The 25,837-nt window shown below is 39.1% G+C and overlaps 1 protein-coding gene across 1 annotated transcript; it reads right to left on the bottom strand.

Moving 5' to 3' along the window:
• Window positions 1-886: 886 nt before the first annotated feature.
• On the bottom strand, window positions 887-25,821 carry LOC122170847 (BPI fold-containing family C protein-like). Its single transcript, XM_042838073.1, has 15 exons — window positions 25,695-25,821; window positions 17,407-17,518; window positions 14,983-15,111; window positions 12,549-12,704; window positions 11,795-11,858; window positions 11,647-11,707; window positions 9,789-9,880; window positions 8,326-8,499; window positions 7,177-7,230; window positions 6,042-6,212; window positions 5,370-5,437; window positions 3,789-3,831; window positions 2,579-2,642; window positions 1,518-1,594; window positions 887-964 (listed from the first exon to the last, which is right to left on the bottom strand). The coding sequence occupies exons 1-15, from the start codon at window positions 25,819-25,821 to the stop codon at window positions 887-889; spliced, it is 1,470 nt and encodes a 489-aa protein (XP_042694007.1).
• Between the last annotated feature and the right edge of the window lie 16 nt (window positions 25,822-25,837).

Here is a 25,837-nt window from a genome sequence, read left to right as displayed (position 1 = left end):
CTGGATCAAGTCCACCAGGTATCACGAAAATGGTTATGAGGATGAAGAACATGATCTACTAGGACAGTATGAGAGATCAAGTATGCTTAGCTTGGAAAAGAGAGAGCCTGCCAAGATTTTTTTATTTTCTACAACTTTCTGATCTGAGGATACAGAAAAGAGGGAGCTGGGCTCTTCTTGGAAGTGCACAATGCAGAGAAAAAAGGCAATGGACACAAGTTGGAACATGGGAAATTCTGATTCGATATCAGGAAAATAAATTCACTCTGAAGATGGTTAAACAGCAGAAAATGTTGCCCAGAAAGGTTGTGGAATCTCTGTCCTTGGAGAGGTTCAAAACTCACATGGACACAGTCTGCAGCAACGTGATCTAACCAGTCCTGTTCTTAGGTGATCACTGGACTAGATGGCCTTTGGAGGTTACTTCAACATAAATTTTGATTATATAATTCTGTGATAATTCACTAGATTTCATAAATCTGTTCCCAGTCATGGTATCCAGTTACAAAGGGACAAACTGTAAAAATATTACAAAAAATAAGATCTCACTCTACACATAAAACGTCGCTAACGCTAATGGAGATAAGTTGAATAATGCAATAACTGGTTCCTGAAATTAATAAAACTTGGTGTTTATAACACAAGACCCAGTCACTCCTTCCCATCAGACTGAAACAAGTTTTCTAAAGCATCAATAGAAGTCAGCTATACCCACTATATTAAAAAACCAACAGATTTGGTTTATGAAAAGTGAAGAAACATCAAAAATAGTGACCAAGATCCAAGATTCTAATGTTATAGCATCTATTCCATACAAGCCAAAAGAAGAAAGACCTCTTTTTTCTCTATTATTGTTTTTTATTATTGTATTGAAAGAAAAGGGGCATTAGGGGTGTCTGTGAAGGTCCTCATCTTCCCCTTGTTCATGTTCGTAGTGAACATCAGTGAAAATCACAAGGTGACCCTGAGGAAACAAGAACACGTAAAATTACCTTAAATTTCAGACAGACATATTCAGGGTTAGTAGATTTGACAATTAGTCCCTCAGCAGTGCAGGAAACAAGCATGGCTTTGTGCTTCCTGAAATTCAGTTGACTTCAGGGTACAGATAGGCTCTGATGTTAGCAGCCCTCCAGAATGCTGGGTAATGCTAACCACAAGGACACTGAGGTTGCATCTTAGCTTTCCAGTACTATGGAAAGGTCACAGTAGTGAGAGCTCATTTGATGCTCCTAAGACCTGCTGGGGATAGCACAGCTGTCACTGTGGTGTTTCCACTTTGCTGGGATTCTCCCAAAAGGGTAGAGGACCCTTTATAATCTACAAATGCTCAAAGCTCCCTGGTCTGGTGGGGTGCGTGTGTGTACATTTTTCATCCAGAGTGTGGATTTTCAATCTACTGTATAGTTAAAGCTTTGCTATTAGCTATCTTTAGAATGACACAACACAGCAATATGCACAAATTTACAGAACTGAAAAAGAATCAATATTATTTAACTAAAAGTGAGACTTCTCACCTGATTCATTTTTATTACAGGTCCAACCAGGCTGGTGTGGGCCAAGTTAGGAAGAGAAAATCCGTTTCCTAATTTATCTTAAAAAAGGACAAATATATCTACATAAGTAATAATAAAATACTTCAGAAGCATTTTTCAGTAGGAACTCAGTTTAAAGATTTCCCTTTAATCAGTAACCACTGTATCTGTGATGCTTGTATTTGCTAAGAAGCAACAATTCCCATGAAAAAGTAGTGGACAGACCTCTCAAAATTTCTCAGCTGCAATCTGCAATCTGCAATCTGCCTTTGCTCCTTTTCAGACATCTACTCCATGGGATGTGGTTTCTGGTGTTTCCCACTCTGACTTATTTGCCATCTTCCTTCCATTTTATTCTCTATATGGTCATCTAAGCCTGTGGGTCCCTCTTATTTTCATCCATTCCTACTTTCCTGGGTCAAGCCCCAGGTTTTGTCCTACTTGCTTTTTCAACCATTTGACTTTTGCATCCCTCCTTTCCCCTCATCAATATCTCACCTCCTTCCTCAGCAGTCTCCTTGCCCTTGTTTATCCCACAGGCACCTTCTATACTATTCCATATGTTTCTTTTCACTTTCACCTCTTTCTTCATCATCCCTCTCTCTCTATATCTCACTGAACTGATTTTCTACTTTGTCCTGCCTGGGGTAGCAGGCAGAGCATAAATACAGAGGGAAGTGATAATGTAACACTGTCCCAAAGCCACAACATGCAGATGCACTTCTGAGCTTCCCAGATCTGTACCATTCTCTCGTTATGGCTTGACACTGTTGAGATGAGACTCAAGCATGTCTGACCTCTGCTGCTGCACTTCTGTCAATGAGAAGGAAACTCATGCACACTGTTTGGAAAGGAGCTGAGACTTGCTCTGTCCCAGCCTTTGTCTGATTCAGGTGATTGAGGGATCAGCAGACAGCTGTCCAGGTGTAGTCAAACTGACAGAGAACCTCTCACGCTACAGCCCTTGAAGCTGTGCACTCTCTTTAATGGTTTCAGTCTTGCTTTCCCACCCACTGTGCTCGGGAACTGGCCACAGTCCTTACCACTGATTACTGGGATCACTACCCTCCGTAAAGTGTAAGACAGCAAATTCTCCACCAGTGAGACCTGCAGTAAGGGGGAAAACACACTTGGTGATTATTGCATGATGCCCAGGGGACTGCTTCTGGAGGTTGAAAAGCAAGGGTTAGAACTACAAAAGATCAGAAACAAGACCTTTCATTGCTAAGAAGGAAAACTGGAAAATAAAATCTCAGGTTAAAAAAAAAAAAGATTCTTTTTTGTTTTAAATGGCACCTGGATGATGTGAATACACAAAGCAATGCAGTGCTACAAGATATGGTTTAGTAGCTTGTGGTACTAATAGGAATGGGAGGGTGGTTGGACTAGATGATCTTGCAGGTCGTTTCCAACCTTGCGATTCTGTGATTCTGTGATTCTGTTCTGTATTTTTCTTGCAATACTATTTTTTTTCTGTGTGTTAAGTACCTGAACTCAACCTTAACTGTAGGAATGCAATCTGTTTAACTCCTTTTCAGCTTTCAAGTCTAAGTTTTCAGAAATGAACTGTGTTCTGGGTGGCATTAACTGCTCCCACTTCGGTGCTCTGTCTTATCCTGCTGTGCTTGGTGTTTTCCTTCCTTCACTTAAAGGTGTAGGTTGGGTTGAGCTGTTGTAGTTGCCCTGACCAATTCTTGGTATATGACAAATGACCAATCCAGTGGCATGCTGTTTCTTTTACTCCCTGTTTTTTACTCTCCTTTTATTTGCTTGGAGTGATTCAAGATAATTCCTGAAGCTGAGCTTAAGCTTGACTTTGTACTTTTTCCTACTGTTATGTCTACTTAATCCAGCTGTGAGTTCAGGCTGGCTGTCAGAAACATACAGAAGTGCTAGCCCCATGCCTGCCTTTGTCCTGCTGGATGCAGAAGCCAGTAAAATCAATTGTGATGGCAGACCAGGTCATGCAGTCTAGGCAGACACTTCTCCCTGTTTCAATTAATGTTGCATTATAATAATAATATTTGGCGTCTCTATTGACAAAGGAAACAACACCCCCAGAGTTATTTCCTCGTACTAGAAAGAGAAACAAACAAACAAACAAAACAGGTAATGTATTTGAAAACAGAAGGAGCAGTGGCAGATGATATTTCAAATTCAGATGGAGAATTGTCCAGCAACAACTTTGGCTAAACTGCTTTTAATGCTGAAGGGCTCAGCTACCTGTCCTAGGCACTGAAACCGTTAACTTACCTGAGAGAATCTAACAGCAGAGTGCACCAAGGAGAACTGGAGCCTAAAGTGAAAAAGTAAAAAGGATTCACTAAAAATGGTTTTGCATAGTCACTGCTTGAAGTGAACAGTCTTCAAGAAACACACATTTGCTCTCCAGAAAACAGAATATACGTGGCTTGTTTTATTTTTTTCTTAAAGTGCTGCAGAATGTGTGTACAAAAATTGAATCCAGAAGTATAGTAGGTAGTCAGAATTTGCATTTCCTTTACATTTCATTTGTGCAACTTCTTACTGATTTCGTGCTGATTAACATATTTAATTTTGCCAGAGACTCTGATTCTTAACAGTTTCTTTATCAAAACAGATGACTATCCACTTGTTATGGAATCAGGGGGATCTTTCTGAAATCAACCTACTTCTACAGTCATCCATAGTCTTGGGCTACAACTACAAGATTTGCAAAGAAAAATTCTCTGGAATTGCTACTTCCTGTATTGGCTGAAGTACACTTTCCTCAACTGTTTGCTATGATTTAGATGAACTATTCAGTCCCAGCCCAGTCTAACTTTTTTTGCTGATGTCTGTGATACACACTCAGATAACTGTAAACATAATTCTGGAGGAAAAAAAAAACACAACAAACACATCATATTGATGAGCAGAAGAACACAATCTCATGTCAAAAGTTTTGCATGGCAACATTCTTTCTTGAACTCATTCTGACAGGCTGTGATCATCCCAAGTCCTCTTTTCCTGTTAAAAAGGACCAGTGAGCAAAACTCAAAAAAGGCTGCCTACATTTTTCTCCAATGGATTTATAATAGGTTAAAAAATACAATATAGTCTGGAATTATGATCCAGCTTGCAGAGCAGGGCTACTAAGAAGAAACATGGATATGCCTGAAAGTCAATTCTACATAATTACACATTTAGGGAGAAAGTAGCTCTAAAAAATTACTGAGTTTGAAGTGTGAATAAAATTTGCTGAAAGCCAGCTGAAAACACATGTAGATGTAGGTAACCAGAAAACCAGCAAGATGTAAGCAGAATCTAAAACATTCTGAGCATTGTTTCAAATTACAGAGACACTTCCAGTCTCTTTTGTTTGATGGCATGTTGTAGTATCAGCTATTTAGTGTCACTTTTCCCTTTCCTGCATGTAAAGGTGTACAAAGAGCTTGTTGTACTGCTCCTCTAAAGCATTTTCATGGTGGCATCTGTTTATGATGTTCAGACATGGCAAGGCAGCAATATGGAAAGGGTGTAGAATAAACAACTGAACTTCATTCTCTAGCATCAGCACAGACTTAAACTTTAAGATATTGAGTATGTTGAACACTGTCATTTGGAGGGGTATTCAACCTTAAGATAGGGGTAATATCACATTGTACAGGAGAAGTGGTTATTCCACAATATTATTATATTTTCTCTGCACAATATAGATTAAATAGTCAAAAGTATTTTAGAGCCCCTGTGAGAAAGAAGGTAACCATTACTCTTCTCTCGGTGAAACAAGTGCTGTTAGATAGACAGAATGATGTTCTGGTGAGTCCTAGCATTTGAAACATTAATTTTGCTTTCTGAATTGTCCTTAATTACCTCTTCAGAAGTAATGAGATGATCAGCTTCTGTTTGATTACTGTCAAATTGCCTCTGGTACTTGTTGTCTGCGGGGAAAAAACAGAACAGTCTTCTGTGACTGTATACATTTGTGCCTGTACACAGCAACTGCTTTTTGTCATTGGAAACACAACACCTAAACATTATATTTAGTCAGTATGTATAAACAATGAAATCATTTGTGAATTTGCTGCTTTCTGAGTGCAGCAGGGATTACCTGAGTGAAGTGATAATACTGCCCTGATTCCTTCCTTATCATTAGTGTCATTTAAATCCCTGCATGGCTGACTTAATTGGATCACTTTCAACCTAATGAAAAGATGTCTGGGAACACACTGAACAAGAAGGAACAAGTTAGGAACATCAGATAATCCCATTTATATATATTATAATTTATTCTCAAAGAATCACTCAACTTCCCACATGGGAAGAATAAGTTTCATAAATTGCTTGCTGTACATGCGTATTAAATTCTACAGTATGTAGTGCAAGTTTTCTCCCTGTGAAATGCAACAGAACAGTATGTACATTTGTGACAGACTTGTATATGGTATATTATGCTGATGTCTGATTTTAGAAGGACTTGAAAGATTACTGTATAATTTGTTCAGTCTCGGCACTGAATATTATCTTCTAGTTCATGCTACTTACTAGATTCCCTGTAAAGATGTACTGGATGGTTGAATTTGGCAGAACAGCAAACACCTCTACAGACCCAGTGATCCACAGTCTGCATGTGTCTGACTGCAAACTGACAACAGGTGGTGATGTAGCCATCAGTTTCAGAAGCACTGGGCACGCTGTCGGGCAATGCAGAGCAAGCTGTGGGATTTCAGAGAAAAAAGGTTGAATGTGCAGTTCCTGCAGCTTAAGTTTTTTTTAAACTACAGTTTCTGTGGCTATCTCACAACAAGGTGCTATATAACAATACTCTTGTTAAACTCAAGAGTAACTTCCAAATAGTCAATTTTTATTGCACCTATTTAAATGTTGAAGCTAGCATGGCATACATGCTGAGTTGCAGAGACCACAAAGCAAATGAAGAAGCTTTAGATCCACCAACATATATTTAGATATATCTGGAGAAATAATTTAAGGGACTTCAAAAGGAGGGGACTGGTAACACATGATAAAGAAGTGAGGGAATGAGGGAAATGAACAATTCCCCCCAACATGCACAAAAAAACTGATGACCCTGACAATATGACAATCCAGAAAATTGGAAGAGCAGCCTTCCAGAGAGTCATTAAAAAAAAAAACCAAGATGAACTCTTAGAGGACAAAAAATGTCCCAACTTCATAGCAAATGTTGCCATATTAGGTATTTTTAAAGCATCTTGTAAGTATCTTAATGTCTTGCATTGCATTTATAAACTGTGCTCCTCATGACTATTACTTCCCTTTGTACATAATTTCCTGCAGCTAGAAGGTATCTTGAAATAGAGAAGTCAGGCTAGCCCAACAGAGATGACTTTACTTCAACAGGAATAAAAGGAGACTGACCTTGCAGAAGATGTCCAGGACATAGTCTTTATAACTTTTTCAGAGACTGAGAGTGAATTTGGCACTCATGGGGACAGAGAATGACTTCAGATTAGTGTGATATAGGTAGGAAGAACATGGAGTTATCAGGAGAGGACGTATGTTTGAATCTTCCACTACTTGTCAACAAACTCAGCTTCCTTGTCTTCTCCAAACTTTTGCAAATATGTTACACAAATAATATCCACAGCAGACATCAGCTACTGCTCTTTTTTAAAAGATCTGTACAGGCAGAAGTACCCACCTCAGGAACAAAATCTTTCAGCATGGCTGTAGTTAGGTTAAAAGTAGTAGCTAGCTGTAAACAAATGAAATAAGTCAGGTCATTATATGAGCTTAAAAATGAGGGCTTCCTTGAAAAAAGCATACTCTATTTACTTTGATTCTAAATAATCCGTGTTTAATTTAGTATTTCCTTGACCCAGTATGATTCCTAGGGGAGCCACAGTAATCTGTGGAAGAGAGGAGAGAAAGATTTCTTTCCCATGGATCTATCTCAGAGGCACCTACCAGACAGTGAGTACGTGTTATGCTTTGAAAGAACAGACCTGGCATCCTGCTTTCTTCCTGCCTTTGGGACTCTCTCAGATGAAATACACTGAATATGTCAGATAGGACTAAAAAATCTTATTTACCCTTTTTCTGCTGATCACTGTGATGATGCTTTCCAGTGCCAGACCCTCTTAGCAATGTTTCATCAAGCAAAACTTCTTGCAATCCCTGTCTACTAATGCTGTTGTGGAAACAGCATTTCTGAGACAAGTCTTACATGTTCTTCACCCACAACTGAAAGCTTACTTTCCCTGTACCTGCTTCTTGTCTCATTTTGCTACTTTCAGCACAGCCAATACACGTACTGTGGGCCTCTATGCAGCAGATGGTGGACTAATTATTCTTTGTCCTATCTTGCCCTTTCCATTGTTGTTTGGAACTCATGCAGAGGAAAGCTTTCCTTGGTTATTTCATGCATGCTTTGCACACCAGCTCTGTGACATTCATCTCTGCCATTTACTGCCTAGAACTGCCAGTAAGTTCAGGCCTGAGGGAGACTTTGACTATCTAAAATGATGAAATGAAAAAAAAACAAATGTCCTGGTTCAGTCATGTAAGCAGCAGAATTCTGATCCAGACCTGTGTGACATGGCAAACATAATCACAGCATCATAGAATCATTAAGGTGGAAAAGAACACTAAGATCGCCTAGTCCAACTGCCTACCCACCCCACCATGCCCACTCACCATGTCCCTCAGTGCCACATTCATACATTTCTTGAGCACCTCCAGGCATGGTGACTCCATTACTTCCCTGGGCAGCCCGTGAATTATTAACCTCCTCTGCTGACCATTCATGCTACTGGTATTTGTAATTCCATTACATACAAATCATACTCACGTCTTTGGAGATGGTGATGTTAAAGACCCCTGCTCTGTAGTAAGCCAATGTAGCAGACTCAAGAAAATAACTGGAGACTCCTAAGTAGAGCATGGAATCACCTTTGTTTGGGAGACCAAACGGAGCAGGCACAAAGGGAGGGTCTGTGTGATTTCCTACTGGATAGACTGTGCCCTGCAAAGAGTCATTAACAAGTATTTCTACTTGTAAGCATCTGTACTTGTCAGAATGCATTAGTAGTGGTTGAATAGAGCAAATTCTTATCCTATCTTCTTAACCTGAAGATAAAATTGACAATAAGTAAAACCTAAAGCAAGCAAGAGTTTCTTATATGCCTTGAAAATGAGCAAATTGAAGTTCTTTTGGAAAAAAAAAAAACAGGAATCACAGAGAACCTGGACTCCACCCTTTCAAAATTTGAATTTGAGCACACAAGTGAAAGTTCTGAACTGCCACCATGAATCAGAATAAAAATGCTATAGAGCACAGTTTTCTTCTGTTGCAAAGATACAGTTGTTGACTTAATCTAAGAGTGACACTGAAGGAAATTCTTCAGGAACTCTTCTTCGCCTCCTCATAAACACTAAAAAAGTAGTGTAAAAGTAGTGTAAAAGAGAGACACAAAGGAAACAGCTAACCCTGATAAAAAAAGATTGAGAGCTGGAAAACGGCAACTCAAAACCACCAAAAATCAGCTTGTTCCAAGGAACACTGAAGATCAATCACTTCTTTACCTGACTCGTCTGTAATCTCATGATGGGTGTCAGCATGTTGAAGTTTAACTTGCAAATTCTGACTAGCTATAGTTCCAGAATTAAAGATATTGCTAAATACTCTTAAACTGCTTATATCTTCCTTGCAAAAGGTGTCCAAAGAACCTTGATGTGTTTTTTTTTCTTTTTTCTTATGGATGGTGCTTCTTGAATAAAATAAGCAGAGAGAGAGTTTCAAATGTTACTCTAGCATGTCTTTCTAAACTGAAGCCAACTGAGAGCAATAGGGATGCTCTACCTTACAAAGATGGTTGAAGTTGCTGGATCAGCTGAATGTTGCTGGGATATCTCTTGCCAGAAAAGGTGGAAAACTAGTGAGAACGGAACTGCTGTGTGTTGCTTCTCTGTGAGAAGTCTTTTTTGGGTGTGACCTCTCCATATACAAGACATGGACTCATCCCAATCACAGTGGTAGGCATCACAGATTATGTATCACTCATTATAAAGCACATCTGAAGGGACTGAACTGAAATAATTTATTTTGGTGAATTAACCAATGCAGTTACTATATTAAATAAACACTTGTGTCTGGTTTCTAAAACAGCTGTTAATTACTCGAAACATCCCAAATCCTTATTGCTTTTCTAACTGAATAGTGGAGAAGCTAAGACTGTAGTGAAAGAAAATGAAAAAAGGCAGAAGAGTATCAGAACAGACTTTGAGAGCACAGAGATATTAATGTCAAATTACCTTCAAATCCAAGTTAATGTGTGATTTGAAGACTGCTGGAGAACTAACTAGGGAATAGTCTATTTGTGCAAAGGCATCTATTTGGCTTAAGACTAGAAAAAATAATAGATAAAAACAAAATAGGCATTATTACAAAAGCATCATAGCAACTTTTATTTAGTTAAAGGCAAAGATGTTCTAGAAATTATGAATCTGATGAGGGGGAATAGTGGGAGAAGGAAGAAGAAAACAAAAAACCTGCAGTAAGGGAAAGGTTCCTCCAGTTACAGGCCTACTTCTCTTGTTTCACAACTGAATTGACCCCTCAGAAATCTGCTCTCATGCAATACAATACCAAGGGCGGGATCCCCTTAATTGTTTTGTGTTTGCACAAGAGAACTGAACTTCTATATGATTAGCACAGTAAAGGAAAACAGTACTAAATACTTTGGAAGATGACATTAGCATTTTACCCATATCAGTGTTGAAGATGATTTGTTTGTTATCAGACAATGTGACCAAAGACTTCTTTTTCTGAAAAGTACACATATACAACATCTGTCTTCTGACTTTTTTTTGATTGGATTGTAAGTTCTGTTCACATTGCATAAATAAATAGATGGTTTTAAAGAGAAATGGTGAATTCACACAGAGATTATGAACTCCTCAGTGTGATGGCACAGCCTTCAGCAATCTTGAGCCTGAACTGTTTGGGTACCTGATATGCAAACAATGTTCTTGATAACCATGATTTTCAGTAATATTTCCCAGTGTTCGGCACATAGCCATTTTGGGGAAAGAAAACAAACACAAGTCTGCTTCTGAACATGTGGCTATATCTGCAATGCAAACTGAAGAGTTGGAAAGAAATCTCTGACATTAATACATAATAATATATATTATATATTATGTGTATTACTATGAGAGTGGTGAGGTGCTGGCACAGGCTGCCCAGGGAGGTTGTGGATGCCCCATCCCTGGAGGTGTTCAAGGCCAGGTTGGATGGGGCCCTGGGCAGCCTGGTCTAGTATTAAATGGGGAGGTTGGTGGCCCTGCATGTGGCAGGGGGTTGGAGATTCATGATCCTTGAGATCCTTTCCAACCTGGGCCATTCTATGATTCTGTGATTCTGTGTGTACATAATATATAATATACATAATATATGTAATAACGTAGGAGAATTATGTGAATTCAAATTAGTGAGAACTACAGACAAGTATTCTTAGTCTTGCAGAAAAAAAAAAAAGAAAGAAAAAATGAAGAAAGGAAGAAAAAGAAAAGATGTAGGATACTTATTAATTATAGTTGTGAAAATCTTAAACACTTTTTGAGGACTTATATATACTGTCTTCATGCCTCTGTGACATGAGTGACACAGGAACTGTTACTGCTGTGAAGAGAAATACGCGTAGGGTGACTCTGTCTTCCTGCGTCATCTCGTTATCTCACTGACCTCAAGTTTAAAACATGATGTGCTAAGCTTGTGAGATCTTGCAGAACTACAGTGCAAGACTGGATATTTGTTAGCTTTTTAGTGGATTACTGCTGGATTTTCTTATGTCCACTGTAGCAAGAGCATAAAGCATCACTGGGAAAATTCCTTGAGAATCTAAGGAAATAACATTTGTTAGCTATAACAAACTGAAAGATTACAGGTGACCTGCTATGGGGACAGAAGAAATCTAAATATTGCCTATAAGGTTCTTGCAAGAGATTTCTAAGAATCTGAAATGGACAAATGCAGAGAACAATGGCTCAGTCTTTACCTCTTTGCTTTTTTTTTGTTTTTGGTACTGTGAACACAGAAATGGATTGGCAAGTCATAAAAACACTACAAACACTGTGAAAATTACTCAAAAAGCTCAAATCAGCAGCTCACCCTTCTGCTTTCTAAGCTGTGCATCCATCATTTGTATTTTGCATTTGATATTTAGGCATATCTATAGGAAAAGAGAGAAAAGTCAGCAATGAAAGGGCTGTATTTCAACTCCTCTCTTCACTATTTGAAATCATCTTTTCAAACTTACATTTTCCTCCAGTTTAGAATGAATGGCCTTCTCAAGATAACCAGATAGGAAACTATAAATCCAGCTGAAGAAAAGAAAATGAACACAAACACTTTATATCATGGATTGAAGTTTTTGAAATATAAAATCATAGAATATTCCAAGCTAGGGCATCAATGTCATTTAGATTAATGAAAAGCAATTACTAATTTCAGTAGACTATCAATGCTGTAAGTTCTGGGTCTCATTGGAGCTATTTAGAAGGCAATCTGCAAAGCTGTGAATATTAATGTCAACATGCTGATAACAGCCACATTTTCTCTTTAAATATAACAAAAAGCTCTCTAGAAAATCAAAAGGAGAACTACAAAAATTATGTCATATTTTCTTTTGAAATATTAAGTTTTTTACTTAAATTGTAGGTCAGCTTGTCAAAATGCATAATGAGTCTAGATTCCTTCCTGCAAATTTCCATTTGCCATCTTGTACTCTTTAATATACGCAAGTGTCAAGTTTTTCAAATGCAGTCTATATAGTCATATCTTGTCAGCTCACTTTCTGGCACATGCACAAAGAAATGTAGGTTAACCACCCTTCATACACTCAGCAAAGGAGACTGTTCACAAAAAACAGGCCTTTAAAAATCTAATTTGATCTTTCAGTAGTTAGTTGGATCTCTGAAAGGCAAAATTTGAAAAGTGGCCCATATGTGACAAACTCCACTATTTCCCTCAGAGTAATTAGAAAATCCTCTATACATACCTAGCATACATACCTAGATCCTTCATTTAATTTGACTTTTACACTACCGATGCTCAGCTGGCAACTGTGCAGCAACACAGACAAGTGGCCTGTGCTGTCCCGTGATACTTTGAAGACAATTGCAATGAATAGTTCTGAGATGGACAGGGTAAACCCTCCTTGGTCTTTGCTACTTAGAAAAACAAAGTAAAATAAAAACAAACCTCAGTCGGGGAAACATGTCCTCCAAGGGAGTAATTTAAGATACTACCTGTGAATCAGTTTTGAAAGGACTTCTGGCTTCTATCATCTAGAGTGAATGATGTTTTTCTTTAGTGATTAAAGTCAATCAGGCACATGCATTGCATTCAAAACAGGTTAGATGTCTGAGTTTCCAGGACATGAATTTTCCAGTGTTGTGCAGAATTTGAAGAGTTTGCAAAACTGTCAGAATTTCACAGTGACAAAAGACGTTTCAGAACCTCATGATAGGTCATCCTGATGGCCTTTGGGACTGCAGCACTAGAAATCTGTTAGCTAACAAATATATAACCTAGTGGTTCTCAACTTTGTAATTGTTCTGATTCTTGTTCTCCTGTCAAAAATTTCAATAATCCTTTCTAATGTATATGTTCATCCCTTTTATTCTTTCTCCAAACGCATTTGTTCTTTCTCCTTTCTGTAAAAATCCCTACTAAGACACCCCTCTCCAATTTCCTTATTCACAATTTCTAGCAAATTTAGGTACTATTACTACTATGGAGAAAGAGCCCAGCCCAATAGCAAGCACTAACCATGTACCTTTCAAGTTTCTTCTCTGTTGTTCAGGCTAAGAACAATTGTGGGAAAACACAGTCATGCTGAGAGAATAATCTCAATCCAGCTCCAAAGCACAGGCTACCTGTGACCAGACCAGTAAGTACCATTCCCTGTCATAAAATCCCTCCTACCACAACCAATTTCAAATACATTTCTCAATCAATGTATGTGCATTAAGTGACTGTCTGGAGGAAACACCATTCTTCATACCCTCATTTTTCCTGCAAGCCACTAGGAAAAACATTTTCACAAGGAGAGTAATTCAGCACTGGCAGAAATGATGTGGAGAGGTAACGGTATCAACATCCTTGCCTGAACATCCCCAGTGCATAGTTCACCCAATGTGCTGACCAGTCTGCTTTGAGCAGAACAAAATGACCTCTGGAGCTTCCAAACTAGCCTTACCCATACTTCAGTGATAGATCACTGTGAAAGGATCTCAGACCTGCATGAGAGATGGGGAAAATTTTAGCTACTTAGGTCTCTGTTGCTGCATCCTTAACTGCTCTTCTTTAGGAGGAATCCAGATTCTCTGATTCTAGGCTTCTAGGAGCAAAGTGCCTGCCATGAGATTCTGGGACTGGCAGAGTGCACTGGGACACAGTGGAAACAGAGAAGGGATACAGTGAGATTTGGAAACTCAGGAATAATTTTGAAAAAGCTGGGATAAAACCCATCTTACTGACCCTAGATACGGCCCAGTAGGCCTGGGTTGTCAAGGGTCTCCCTTGAAAAGCTGACTTTCAGTTGGGATCTCTTATTTTAAGCTGAAAGCAATGTATTAGGATGAAGGAGTGGAGGGGTTGAAAAGTAAGGCATATTCAGGATTGTTTAAACTTACAGCTATGTACAAAACATAATATGGAACAGAACATAATAGATTGTTCCCTATGTCCCTCAAAAAGGAAAGAAAATTCCTTCATAAGCTTGCACTTCACCAAAGCTGGCTTTGACTCACTCCCCCATATCCTGCATATCAGTTCCTCATCTCCTTTGCAGTTGGTGAAGTCCTCAAAGTTTTATATTTCTTTAGATCATCCCCCAGTCCTTATCCTTAGCAAGAGGGAGAGGTAAATTAGTGTTTGGGAACAGCTGATGTGCTCTGCTGAACACAGTATCCTTTTCCTCACAATGCCAGTATGAAAACTACACACAGATTAGGACCACAGTAACAAGTGCTTTCCAGGCACCAGTACTAAAACTGAATGCAAAACTGCATGTACGTGCTCCTTTGAAATCAGGACATACTGTGAAATGTGCAGCCTGGTGATCCATCTTGCTGTACTATCTGGCTTGCAAACAGAGCAATGCCTACTGCTGTTACCAGGTACTCTATTAACCCCAGTTGTAGAGATTAGCACCTTGAAACCTTTTCTGATATCCCAGATGTTTTAGCCCTCCCTTTTAGGAAAAAAGAATAATGTTGTGATAAAGATAGGTAAGAAAAATGCTGAGATAGAGAAGTGGAAAAATCTGAATGTGATGATGTCATTAAGACAATCTCATACTGCACAGGCTCAGGAAGCCAAGTCATTTATCCACAGTGACTTGACTTGTAGAATCATAACTAGCAACTAAGTTTCTGAATTACAATTCTAATTCCACTCCAGAACTGTCTCCCAACTCCAATTGCACTGTACAGTACTTACAGTAGCCATGTTTTCACTCTCCAGTCTGCACTGATTATAGCAGAAGCATGTGCCACTGACAGACTAACACCAGTGCCAGGAATAAAGGAAGCAGAAGTTTCTGGTATATCTACAGCATCAACTCTGAACCTACAGAGAAAAGGAAGCAGGATGTTAGACTGCATGGTAAAAGGTTAAGAAGGAATACTGACCTATTGAATTCTTCTGCTATTAAAGGCAAAGTCTATGATTTGTTAAAAGAATTTCCCAGGAAGTTTGGAAAAGTATCTGTACCATTATACCGAGTAGCGTCCTTGCAAAAAACATCCTCAATACAATGCTAGGGAAAAAGGATGCCCAGTCAAAACAAAAACCTCCCACTGGGAGAAAAACAAAGTCCTTGAAGTGAAATTTGCTTACTGAGGGAAAATAAGTCTGTCTGTTATACCCAGATGCTGCATCTATTTAAAAAACTTAGGTTGTGTGAATGCTAGCATTCGCTGACAAAGACCAAAGTTTCTCCTTCCCCTTCTGTATCCCCTTCCTCATCTCCCCTTCATCCTCATTCTGAAAATAAAGTCTTAAAGACTTCCCCATGAAAACAATTTTTCCTGATATTTGAAGACATTGTGTTGCAAATGGGTGTGTTGAACTGAGCTGCACATTGTAAAGGTATCAGCTGCAATCTTATCATGAACTGGACATTCCTCATTGTTTCCTGCTATCTGGCAGAGATCTCTGAAATAACTGACTTTCATCTGCTTACCTGGGACTGGAGGTACTAGCTAGGTTTAGTGAAAATGAACATACTTTTTCAAAAACATCTTGGGCAACATTAAGGTTGGCCTAATTAATCCTGTTTTCAGTGAGGTGAGATCAGATTGTGTACTGGGAAGGGAATAACTGGTTGGGAGAATCCATTGTGATTTTGAAGATCACTTCAACTTAGGTTGGAAGGAACCTTAAGATCTTCTGGATCATGCCCTAATCCAAGCCAGGCCAAGTAAGGGCCCTGTTCATTTGAGCATGAACATCTCCAAGGATGGAGATTCTCCAACTTCTCTGTTCTTGCTCTGCTTCTCCTTAGCAATTTTCTTCTAACTGAAGATTTTCTTGATGCAACTTGTGTCTGCTACCCATTATCTCCTCACTGGGTACCTCCAGGAAGAATCTGACTCCACATTCTCCATAATCAACACCCAGCAGACAGTGAAAGATGTGCAGTAAGACATCCCACCACCCCCCATAGTTTTTTCTTATTCAGGCTGTCCAAGTCCAGTTTTCTCAGATGTGCAAAAATTAAGGTCCCAAGGATACTATAATACGATGAATATTAGTAATATGTATATTAGAGCATTACTGAAATATCAGATGTTAGTAGAGGATGTGGGTCCTATCCAGCACAAAGTATGTGAAGTCTCCCAGATTGTTATTTTTTGCTCTGGGTAATTTGTAAGTAAATGAAATTGATATGAAGAAAAAATGAAGTAAAATACTACTGGGCAGCAGAACTTTATTTGGAAGTAGTATTAAAAGGTCAGAAATTACTGTGTTTTTTTTTTGTTACAGTATATTGAAAAAGCTTAAACAGAAAGATGGAAATGAAGGCTGTAAAACAACGTGTTTTTCTATTACTTTCCTTGTTTGGGAATATTGTAGAAAGCTCCATAGATCTTTTATTCCACAGGCTGTTCCCAGCACACAACTTTCCTCAGCAGGAAATAAGAGTAGAGCCTTACCTAATGAAAATGCTATTTTAGCCATTGTAAATCTACACAAAAAGATTCTGCAAAACTCATCTTCCTGCCCCATTAACTCAGATACATCATCCCCATGCACACATTTTCATCTTATTGTTTCGTGATGGCTTTTCCCTCATGAAACTCAAACAAATCACCTTCTCTGCTACATCTCCTTCATAGTAGCAGATGGTTAAGAACACTAGTTTTTCCCTTTATCCCATACATTTTTCCCACTGTGTCATATCCACATGTACAACTGCCGTTGCCCCAAACTCTGAAACAAATCAACTAATGAAACAGACAAACTGCTCTTTCAAAGGCCCTCTAAAGCTCATCTCTGAGCATGGTAGAAGGAAAAAATATGAACATGAGAAAAAAGTTCTTTTCTTTGAGGGTGGCCGAGCTCTGGAACAAGCTACCCAGAGAGGCTGTGGAGTCTTGTTCTCTGGAAATATTCAAAACCCACCCAGACACTTTCCTGTGGAGCCTACTGTGGGCAACCTGCTTTAGCAGGGGACTGGACTAGATGTCTCCAGGGGTCTCTTCCAACTCCTATGATTCTGTGATTTTGTGAAATACTTTTAAAACTGTTTCAGCAGTTAGATGAACCATTAAAGTTTTGTACTGAACAGTAATAAAAAAAGGCTGTGTAATTATTACTGTGTTGCATCCTAAAACTTTGAAATGCATTTTCTTCACTTACCTTGAGATTGTATAATTCACCTTCACAATGGAGAAACTCTCCTGCCCACTCCAGCTTGGGAAGGTCTCTTTCAGTACTCTTTGCTTCAGTAGTTCTATCCCAATCTTCCTACCTACAATGGGACAGAGGAAATCAGATACCTTGTAGGCCAGATTATGGCATGCAAAGGTCCAGATATACTGACAAATAATTCAATCGCTTTTAACATAGTTCTGAAAACTCTCCCATTCTTAAACCCTTACCTAGACCTCTTTCCAACTACTTACATGTCTGCATCTGTTGTCCCCATATGAATCATTCAATTCAAGATCACAGTGATCTTGACTTGCATTTTACATTCTAGAACTCTTACCAATTATTTGAAACTGTTATACTTCCTTCACTTCACACACAGTGTGGATAACCTTGGAAATACTTGGTCATCACATTTCTCTCAGATTGTCTTACATCTGTTGATTGAAGAGGCCTGTTAAGTGACAAGATGACCAACATGCATAGTCCTTACTTATGTAAGAAGTGTGAACATATGCATATGAAGTGTTGGTATGTCAAATACATTTTTACAGGAGTTTCTTTATCTTTAGAGCCTCACAGCTGCTGAATAAAGAACCCCCCCCTAGAATTCAGTAATTAAAAAAGCAAACAATGACAATAAATGATAATTCATGATGATTCCCTGGAAATTCCTTCTTCAAAAGCAAAAACGTAGACTCTGTTTCACAGAAATACCCTAAAGCTCACTTATGGTTCTAAATGAGAGCAGCCAGTGACCTCAAATGGAGTCTCTCTCAAAGTTCTGGCAGAACGGGTGAGCAGGGAGGATCTATTGATTCAGCCTTCAAATCTCATGTTAAAGGAAAATACATGATTTAGCAGAGGTTTGTTAGAGTTAGGGTAGTATGGTTAGGTTGCAGTTGGACTTGATGATCTTTAAAGTCTTTTCCAACTTGAGCAATTCTATGGTTCTATGACAGGCACCACACTTTTCAAATACAAGAAATACCATTGGCAGAGTCACTGTCAATGTCTGTTCTTACCCCCTACGGCTAACCCAGGGTTAGTCTATAACTTTGGCACTTGAAAGCCATGCTTACTGCTGGGCTCATATTAAGAAATAGCAGACTGAATTTTCATTTCTAAAGGCAACAGAGATGCCTAGGGAGTGCTTTTCCTGGCATTTCATAAAGAGATACAAAGAACAGTTCTGTTTTGGATGACTGATGTTTGCCCTGCACTTCTTAACTCCCCAAAAGCCTTAAAAACAATGTTCATACAGAGAAATAAGTAGACCTGATCCTCACTTTCATCTTGAACTCATAAGCCTCAAGCTTCTACTTTTCATCTCACAAGTCCATTGTCTAGCTGTCAGTGTGTTCAGTACATAAGTAATGATTAATCCTTAGCATGACCCAGCCTTTGCTGAATCAGTACCTTGTTAACCTTTATGATTAATATTAATTCTGTGAACAATTGAAATTGTACTGAGTGCCCTCCACACCCACAGACTACACCTTCAGCAGGAGGCAGTGAGAGCTAGCCTGAATAGAAAGAGTAAGGAAAATGCACTCTAGAGGTTAGGAGTGCCATGTACAAGATCGCTGATGTTCTGTAGGGGTCAAAATTACAGCAGATGGTTGCTAGATTTTTTTTTTTATTTTTAAGAACAGCACATGCAGATTCTATCTCACCTCAAATAGAAGAATGACAGTAAAAGTGTGCAGTTACATGCCCATTCCAAGATCATAAGCTTTCTTTTTTCTCAATTATATGTTGATTATCTTCAATTCAATATCACACTTTCAATGAAGATGTTAGCACTTTTTAAAAAGAAACAATTATATGACCATCTCATTCTAGTTCTAAGACAGTAGATAAATATGAGAAGTGTAATAGAAACACTGTTGGACTGCAGGAGCATGCGGTCCCAAATTCGAGGATAAATTTGTACCTTGAGTCCAAAAAAGAGACTAAGAGAAAGAAGGGACAAAGGGTGTTCTGCTGCAAGGTGACAAAAGGAATATATTCTGCTTTGGTATGTAAGGACCAGACTTCTACACTGCACCCTTTTTAAAGAACTATATTCTGTACATAGAATATTTATGGTAAATTAACTTGTGGTAATGACAGACATACCATAATCCAGCCCTTTCTGAGTAATTCTCACTTTAAGACCAGGATTAGCTTCAAGTTGTAAAAAGAGCAAACAGGGCAGGAAAGAATACCACATCTTTTGCATCTTCTCACCTTTGTCACTGGGACCTGTTAAGAACATTTATGATGCAAACGTGATTGTAAATGATGCATACCATGAGTCACAAAAAATCTTTATCTGTCACTGTTCCCTCCAGGAAACGAGGACAAGGGTGGATACCCATGAGAGGTTTAGCTGGTGATTTCACTGCACAGAGTGGTCATTGTGGGAGCAGTGATTAACTGGACAGCACTCCAGTAGGCATCACCTATTGGTGAGATTGCATGGTTCTGCTCCACTATGCTTTCCTCTCACCCATGTTTTAGCTGGTTTATTTTACCATATCCTAGCTCCTGCAGAGTGAGCGTGACAGAACAATACCAGCTGAGAAACATCCGTCCTCCTAAAAGCCAACACCCTCTTCATATAGATAGACAAACTTCTGACTTAATCCAAACACTGATCAAATCAGCTCCTAAGAGAGCAGTGCAATGGTTAATTCAAAACATGTACAAGAATTACACAGTGATCACATGGCATACCACAGTATAGCGTGTCTGAAGGCAAAGCAAGTAAGACACTACGTGGTGGGACACAAACACGAAACACAGCTTCACAAAAGCAGTGACAAATCAGTTTTTTTGTTTTTTTTCTTTTACACTTACAGAAGTAAGGTTTCTTTGTTCAAAACTTGCATTCATCATGATTTTCACTACCAGTGACAGGCACTGTTAGATTCCCTAGAAGTTGAATGTTGTTTCTTATGATAACTCAAGTATAACAAGTGCTGAGTGGAATTTTTTTAGGGGTCTATGGTGATTTTACACTGGCCTTAACACTGAGGAGACCAGATCACGCTTTTCCAATGTGTAAGGCTGTGATCATATCTACTTATGTACAAAACCAGAAAACATACAAATGTATAACAAAACAAACAAAGAAACATGTAACTTCCTCCTCCAAACCTTTGATAGTCTTACTTCTTTGCTGGAATTAATACTAATGAGACCAGACTTCGAACAGCTACAAATCCAGTATCAACCCAGTAGCTCATAAAATACTGCTCTTCATGGGACTTCTGAACTGTAAAATAGACAAAATGCTTTATCAGTGTTGTTCTGATAACAGTTATCTGAAGGAATCCTTAAAAATCATAGAAATCATAGATAAGAATAATAGAAAATCATATAAATCATGAAATACTTCTGAAATCACCCCAGAAATTCCATGCAAGAAAAAGTGGTTTCGGGAAAAACAAACAAACAAACAAACAAAAAAAACCAGATAAATCCGAAAATATGATCCAAATTGAGACAAATTTGGAAAATTCTTCTTTACGTGGTCTTTCCATCTCTAGTTTTTATGCTTCATTTCTCTATTTTAATCAACACAACATGAAGAATTTAAGATAGCAGTGTTACATAAAACAGCCAGCTGGAGTCACAAACTCTAGCATTTTTCCAAAAGTCTTAGCTTTTCTTGCAAATGTCACTTTTTCTAGCCTAATTCTATGGAGTCAATTAAAAATCAATATAAAAAGAAAAAGACAGATTTTTCTATCATTAAATAAGGCAGATATATACTAGATATTTACCTAACTTATCTAAAAGGATTGCTACCAGCACTAACATAGGTGAGGTACCTCATTGTCATTGAATTTCACTCCCACTGAGGATCAGAAAACAGCAACCTTAGTTACTTCTTCTCTTTGTAGTTACATGCTTTTGTTAATATCTTAAATGTATCCCAAGTGTGAAACTGAAAGAACAAACTGAACTTTCATGGTGCTAGAAGATGGTATCACTTCATATTGTTTTCTCAAATCAACAAGCTTTACATTCACACTCTAAGGCTGATATTCTCAATTTCATCAAAGACCAAAGCCTCTGTTATACGCCAGGGTTGATTGTACAAGCTTAGTCAGATGACCACAGCAGACAAAACTAAGGAGGTGGGAGATATCAGCTGCCTGATAATCTAAATAAGAGCTGCCAATTTCATTGCTGATGACAACAGATGATAGACAAATTGCTCTGATTTTTATCTTAATTAACTGAGCACGTATCAAGCAACTCCTCTCCATAAATAATTCTCTTAATTCTTTTGTCTTTTCAGAGATAGAGTGTTCAAGTATCTTAAATAAAGAAAAAAGATGAAAAACTGTTTTGCTTCAGCCTGTGTACTTGTCTCACCCTGATGAAGTACTCTTCTCACCGGAATGCAGATATTAGAGTTCTGCCTTGTGAAGTCTGCAAAACAGCTTAAATGAAACTTGCAATAAAGATAACAGCTGAAGTTTGACTGAGAATCAAAGCCTTTGATACAAAAAAAAAAAAAAAAGTCACTATTATTGTCTTGTTTAACACATTTAACACAGCCATAAAACACACCATCTTAAATTGATCAACCTTTAGAATATCCCTGAGAAAGAATGCTGTCAATGTCTTGTGTTGGCCCTGAACAAACTTTTCAATCACTGCCCACAAAAGAATTTTTTTCACTTTCAAAAATTCAGCGAAGAATAGTTAAGAAACACAAAACAAACAGTTCTCACATGCAACAGTAAAAAAACAGCATAAACCCAACCTGCACTCCAGAAAGAGCACTTAGTTTCACAATCTCTCTGCTGTTAGCACAGAACTGGGATTAGACTTTTCAGTTTCCTCCTTGTTCCATTTCTTCCAGTTACTCAGCAGCACGCTCAGGAATAGGTATGCTTTCTGCAGCTCGCTCTGCAATATCAAATCAAAATGACTCAATAGCTTCATGTTTTTAACCCTTCCTATACAATGATATTCCATACAGAAAATCACTCAAGGGAAAGGGAATACAACATTTATATGGTTACTGGGAAGGAGATATTGCTAGGTATGCTTAAAGTATCCAACAAATGATACAGAGAAGTTTGCTAAAGGACATAAAAGCAGGTAATCTTCTGCTCCCTACTGCCACTAGAAAGCCTTGGAGTGTAGTTGCCAGAGAGCTACTAATCTGTGCTGGACCACAGAAAAAACAACCAAACCAAACCAACACCCATAGCTGCAGTGCCTACACAGAACTCATTGATGATGTATAATTATGTTGAAAGGCAGTTGTCTGATGAACTGATGGAAAACAAACACACACTTTCCACTGTTTTAATCCATTTAGTTTGCATTCCTGACTGCTGTAACTGTTCTGTCTTAGCACCTGAACCAGGACTACTTGATTCACTTTTAACAAAGTTTATTTAACAAAGTTGGTGTTCTCACACTGCACACTGGCCTCACAGCTAAGAACTGCAAGGGTGTTGCTAATGCAAAGATATCAAACTCTGTTTCTGAGGTGTAACTCCAAAGAATTTTGCTCTGCACATAGCTCTCAGTAGTTCAGTAGTGAAAAGAAATATATAAAGAACAAAAGCAGGTACTTGTGAGAGGTAGTCTGATCTTCAAGGACCCTAAGATTTCCTTGATAAACTCATAAAATCTTACATAGGACATGATTGCCTAAGATATGTAAGATCACATATTCTGCAACTCAGGATCCTCTCCAATCTAAGGTTCTCACATCATAGCTGACAGCTCTGGAGGAAAGACGGTATAGCGACCAGTTGGTCCCGAAGGATGTCCTGAAGGACATTCCTGATTCGGACACCTCTGTCAAATTTTTTACAGCCTCCAGTAGAGGAGTACTTTGATCTTTGGTCAAGAATGATGAAGGAAAGCAAAATAAATTATACAGTAGAGTATTTTTTCTACCAGCATAGTAGACAGATTTCCCATGAGTAGATTCCTGGATGCCAATTCTGGCATGGAGTTACCTGTTAACAGCAAAATGAAGACACTATCCCAATTCATGGCAATTGCAGATAATAATGGAAGAACTCTTTCCTGTGCTGCCTAGGACATGCACCTACCACCACTGGAAGCTGTGCTTTTTATGATACCTTTCCTAGGTTCTACCTGTACAAGGATCATACACGCAATTAATACAAGTGGGTTTCAAATTTCAATTTGAATTTCAAATACATTTTAGGAGTAAAGTTGACCACCATCAAGCTGCAAGAAGCCAGGAGGTTCTTTCCACTGGCTTAGATTTGAACATCCCTGACAGTGTCACACTCGGAATGGTACCCTGGATTTTCAGATCTCCTGATGATACTGCTTTCTCCATGCCCATCTGCTCATCCTACCACTTCTGCCATTCAAAATATCAGAATCCTACAGCTTAATGTATATTTTTTATATTTTATAAAACACACTCTTTGCAGTAGTAAGTATAGAAAGAAAAACACTGGAAAAGGTCCACTGGTTCACTCTTTATTACTGCACTCAGCTTTCAGAAAAAAATATTCCATAAGGTTTGCAAATGATCCAAAGAGACCTTTACTTTTTATAGTTCTCCCCTGCCATGGGAAGTTGACTGCAGGTCAACAGGTCTGGAGCTATATTAAGTTTCAAGTTTCTCAAGATAAATTTTACCATTAGGGCTCTCAATAGTTTGACTTCTTTGGTGAAATTCTTTCTATTATTTTTTACACTGACCACATGTGTGTGGGGTACTTGAATTGCAAAATTATGCTGATTTCATGAAAACCATGAAAATCATATTTTCAGCTACTTAATACTGACAAAGAACTTTCTTTTGTCACTATATTGTACAGTCTTTTTTTAAAGGATTAGACTAATAAAAGTTACCAATTCTGATAAAGCAAACCATGCTGAAAGCCAAAACTCTTGTACACAACCCTTTATTCAAACTTGTAAGCACAGAAGTACTGCATCCAGACCTGGGGCCCCCAGTACAAGAAGAATCTGGAGCTGCTGGAGTGGGTCCCAAGGAGAGCCATGAAGATTGGAGGGCTGGAGTACCTTTTCTGCAAAAAAAGGCTGAGGGAATTAGGTTGGTTCAGCCTGCAGAAAGCTCCAGGCTGAACTCATTGCAGCCTTCCAGTATTTGAAGGGAGGTTATAAGCAGGAAGAGGAGCGACTTCGTACAGGACAAGGGGAAATGCCTTTAAAGTAAAAGAAGGAAGCTTTAGGTTAGATGTTAGGAAGAAGTTCTTTACTCAGAGGGCAGTGAGGCAGTGGCACAGCTGCACAGAGAGCTGTGGGTGCCCCATCCCTGGAGGCACTCAAGGCCAGGTTGGATGGGGCTTTGGGCAACCTCAGCTCTGGAGGGTGGCAGCCCTGCCCATGACAAAGGGTGGGAAATCAGTGATCTTCAAGGTCTCTTCTGACCTAAACCATTTTATGGTTCAGTGATTTCCATACTATTTTTGTAAAGCGCCTTGACCAGAGGCACTCTGGTCTGAGGTCAGTTTCAGACTTGATTACTGGAATTCCCTCCCCTACAGACAAAAGAAAATCAAAATAGCACAGAAATTCATTCATCAAATAATTTCCCTTTTATTACAAAAATAAGACAGTGGACTTGGGCCATCTGAAATGGGCACAGGCCAACATGGAAGCTCTGCATACCATTTCAGCCTTTTGTTTCTCAGTTTCTCCTGTTTAATATTGAGAGCTGCGGGCAGAGCATGTCTGAACCTGTGGCATGACTTACAAAATTCAAAGGAAAAATTGTCAGAACGGCAACAGAAATGCTTATTAGCTGATTAACTAACAAGGATCAATTAGTGTCAATGCAGCCAGGTTCTGAGGAACAGAAGCATCTCACTTCATGCTTCTTTAGCTTGTGCAAGTGGCTAACGTGGTGCTTCTGCTGAAAATAAAGCAGATGAACGTTTATTAAATGAACGTTTATTTCTCAGAAGAGCACAGTGGAAACACGGCAGGTGGCTGTGAGAGGATCAACACTCAAAAGCAAAACAGAGGAGGGTATCCACAGCCATTGCAAAAACAGTCGCGATGCTGAAGGAGCACGACACATTGCAGAGCCAACCTCCTCCAAGACTCAGGCACAGTGCTCACGGTGCCCTTTCTGTGCGCTCTCATTTCCCTCCTTGCCGTTGATGGACGTAGTTTAGTTAGCACCGTGCTGACAATCGCCTTCCTATCTCATACCCCCCCGCCACAGCATACCACGCGTGCGCGCCCGCATGCGCAACAGCAAACCGCACACCGCGCCACCGGCGGCGGCCATCTTGACACACCGAGCAACAGCTCCTCAGCCGGGGCGGGGCCGGCCGGAGGCGGGGCCGGCCGGAGGCTGAGGCGGCTCCGCGCCAACCCAAACACCGCCACGCCCCGGCAGCCCTTGCGCCCGCCGCCCGCCACCATCGTTAGCCGGCGGGGG

Source organism: Centrocercus urophasianus, unplaced genomic scaffold (assembly GCF_019232065.1).
Source record: "Centrocercus urophasianus isolate 14NV4802_14NV808 unplaced genomic scaffold, USGS_Curo_1.0 seq_73, whole genome shotgun sequence".
NCBI lineage: Eukaryota > Metazoa > Chordata > Aves > Galliformes > Phasianidae > Centrocercus > Centrocercus urophasianus.
Note: the sequence above shows the minus strand (reverse complement) of the source record. Positions and strands in the feature narration are given on the sequence as shown.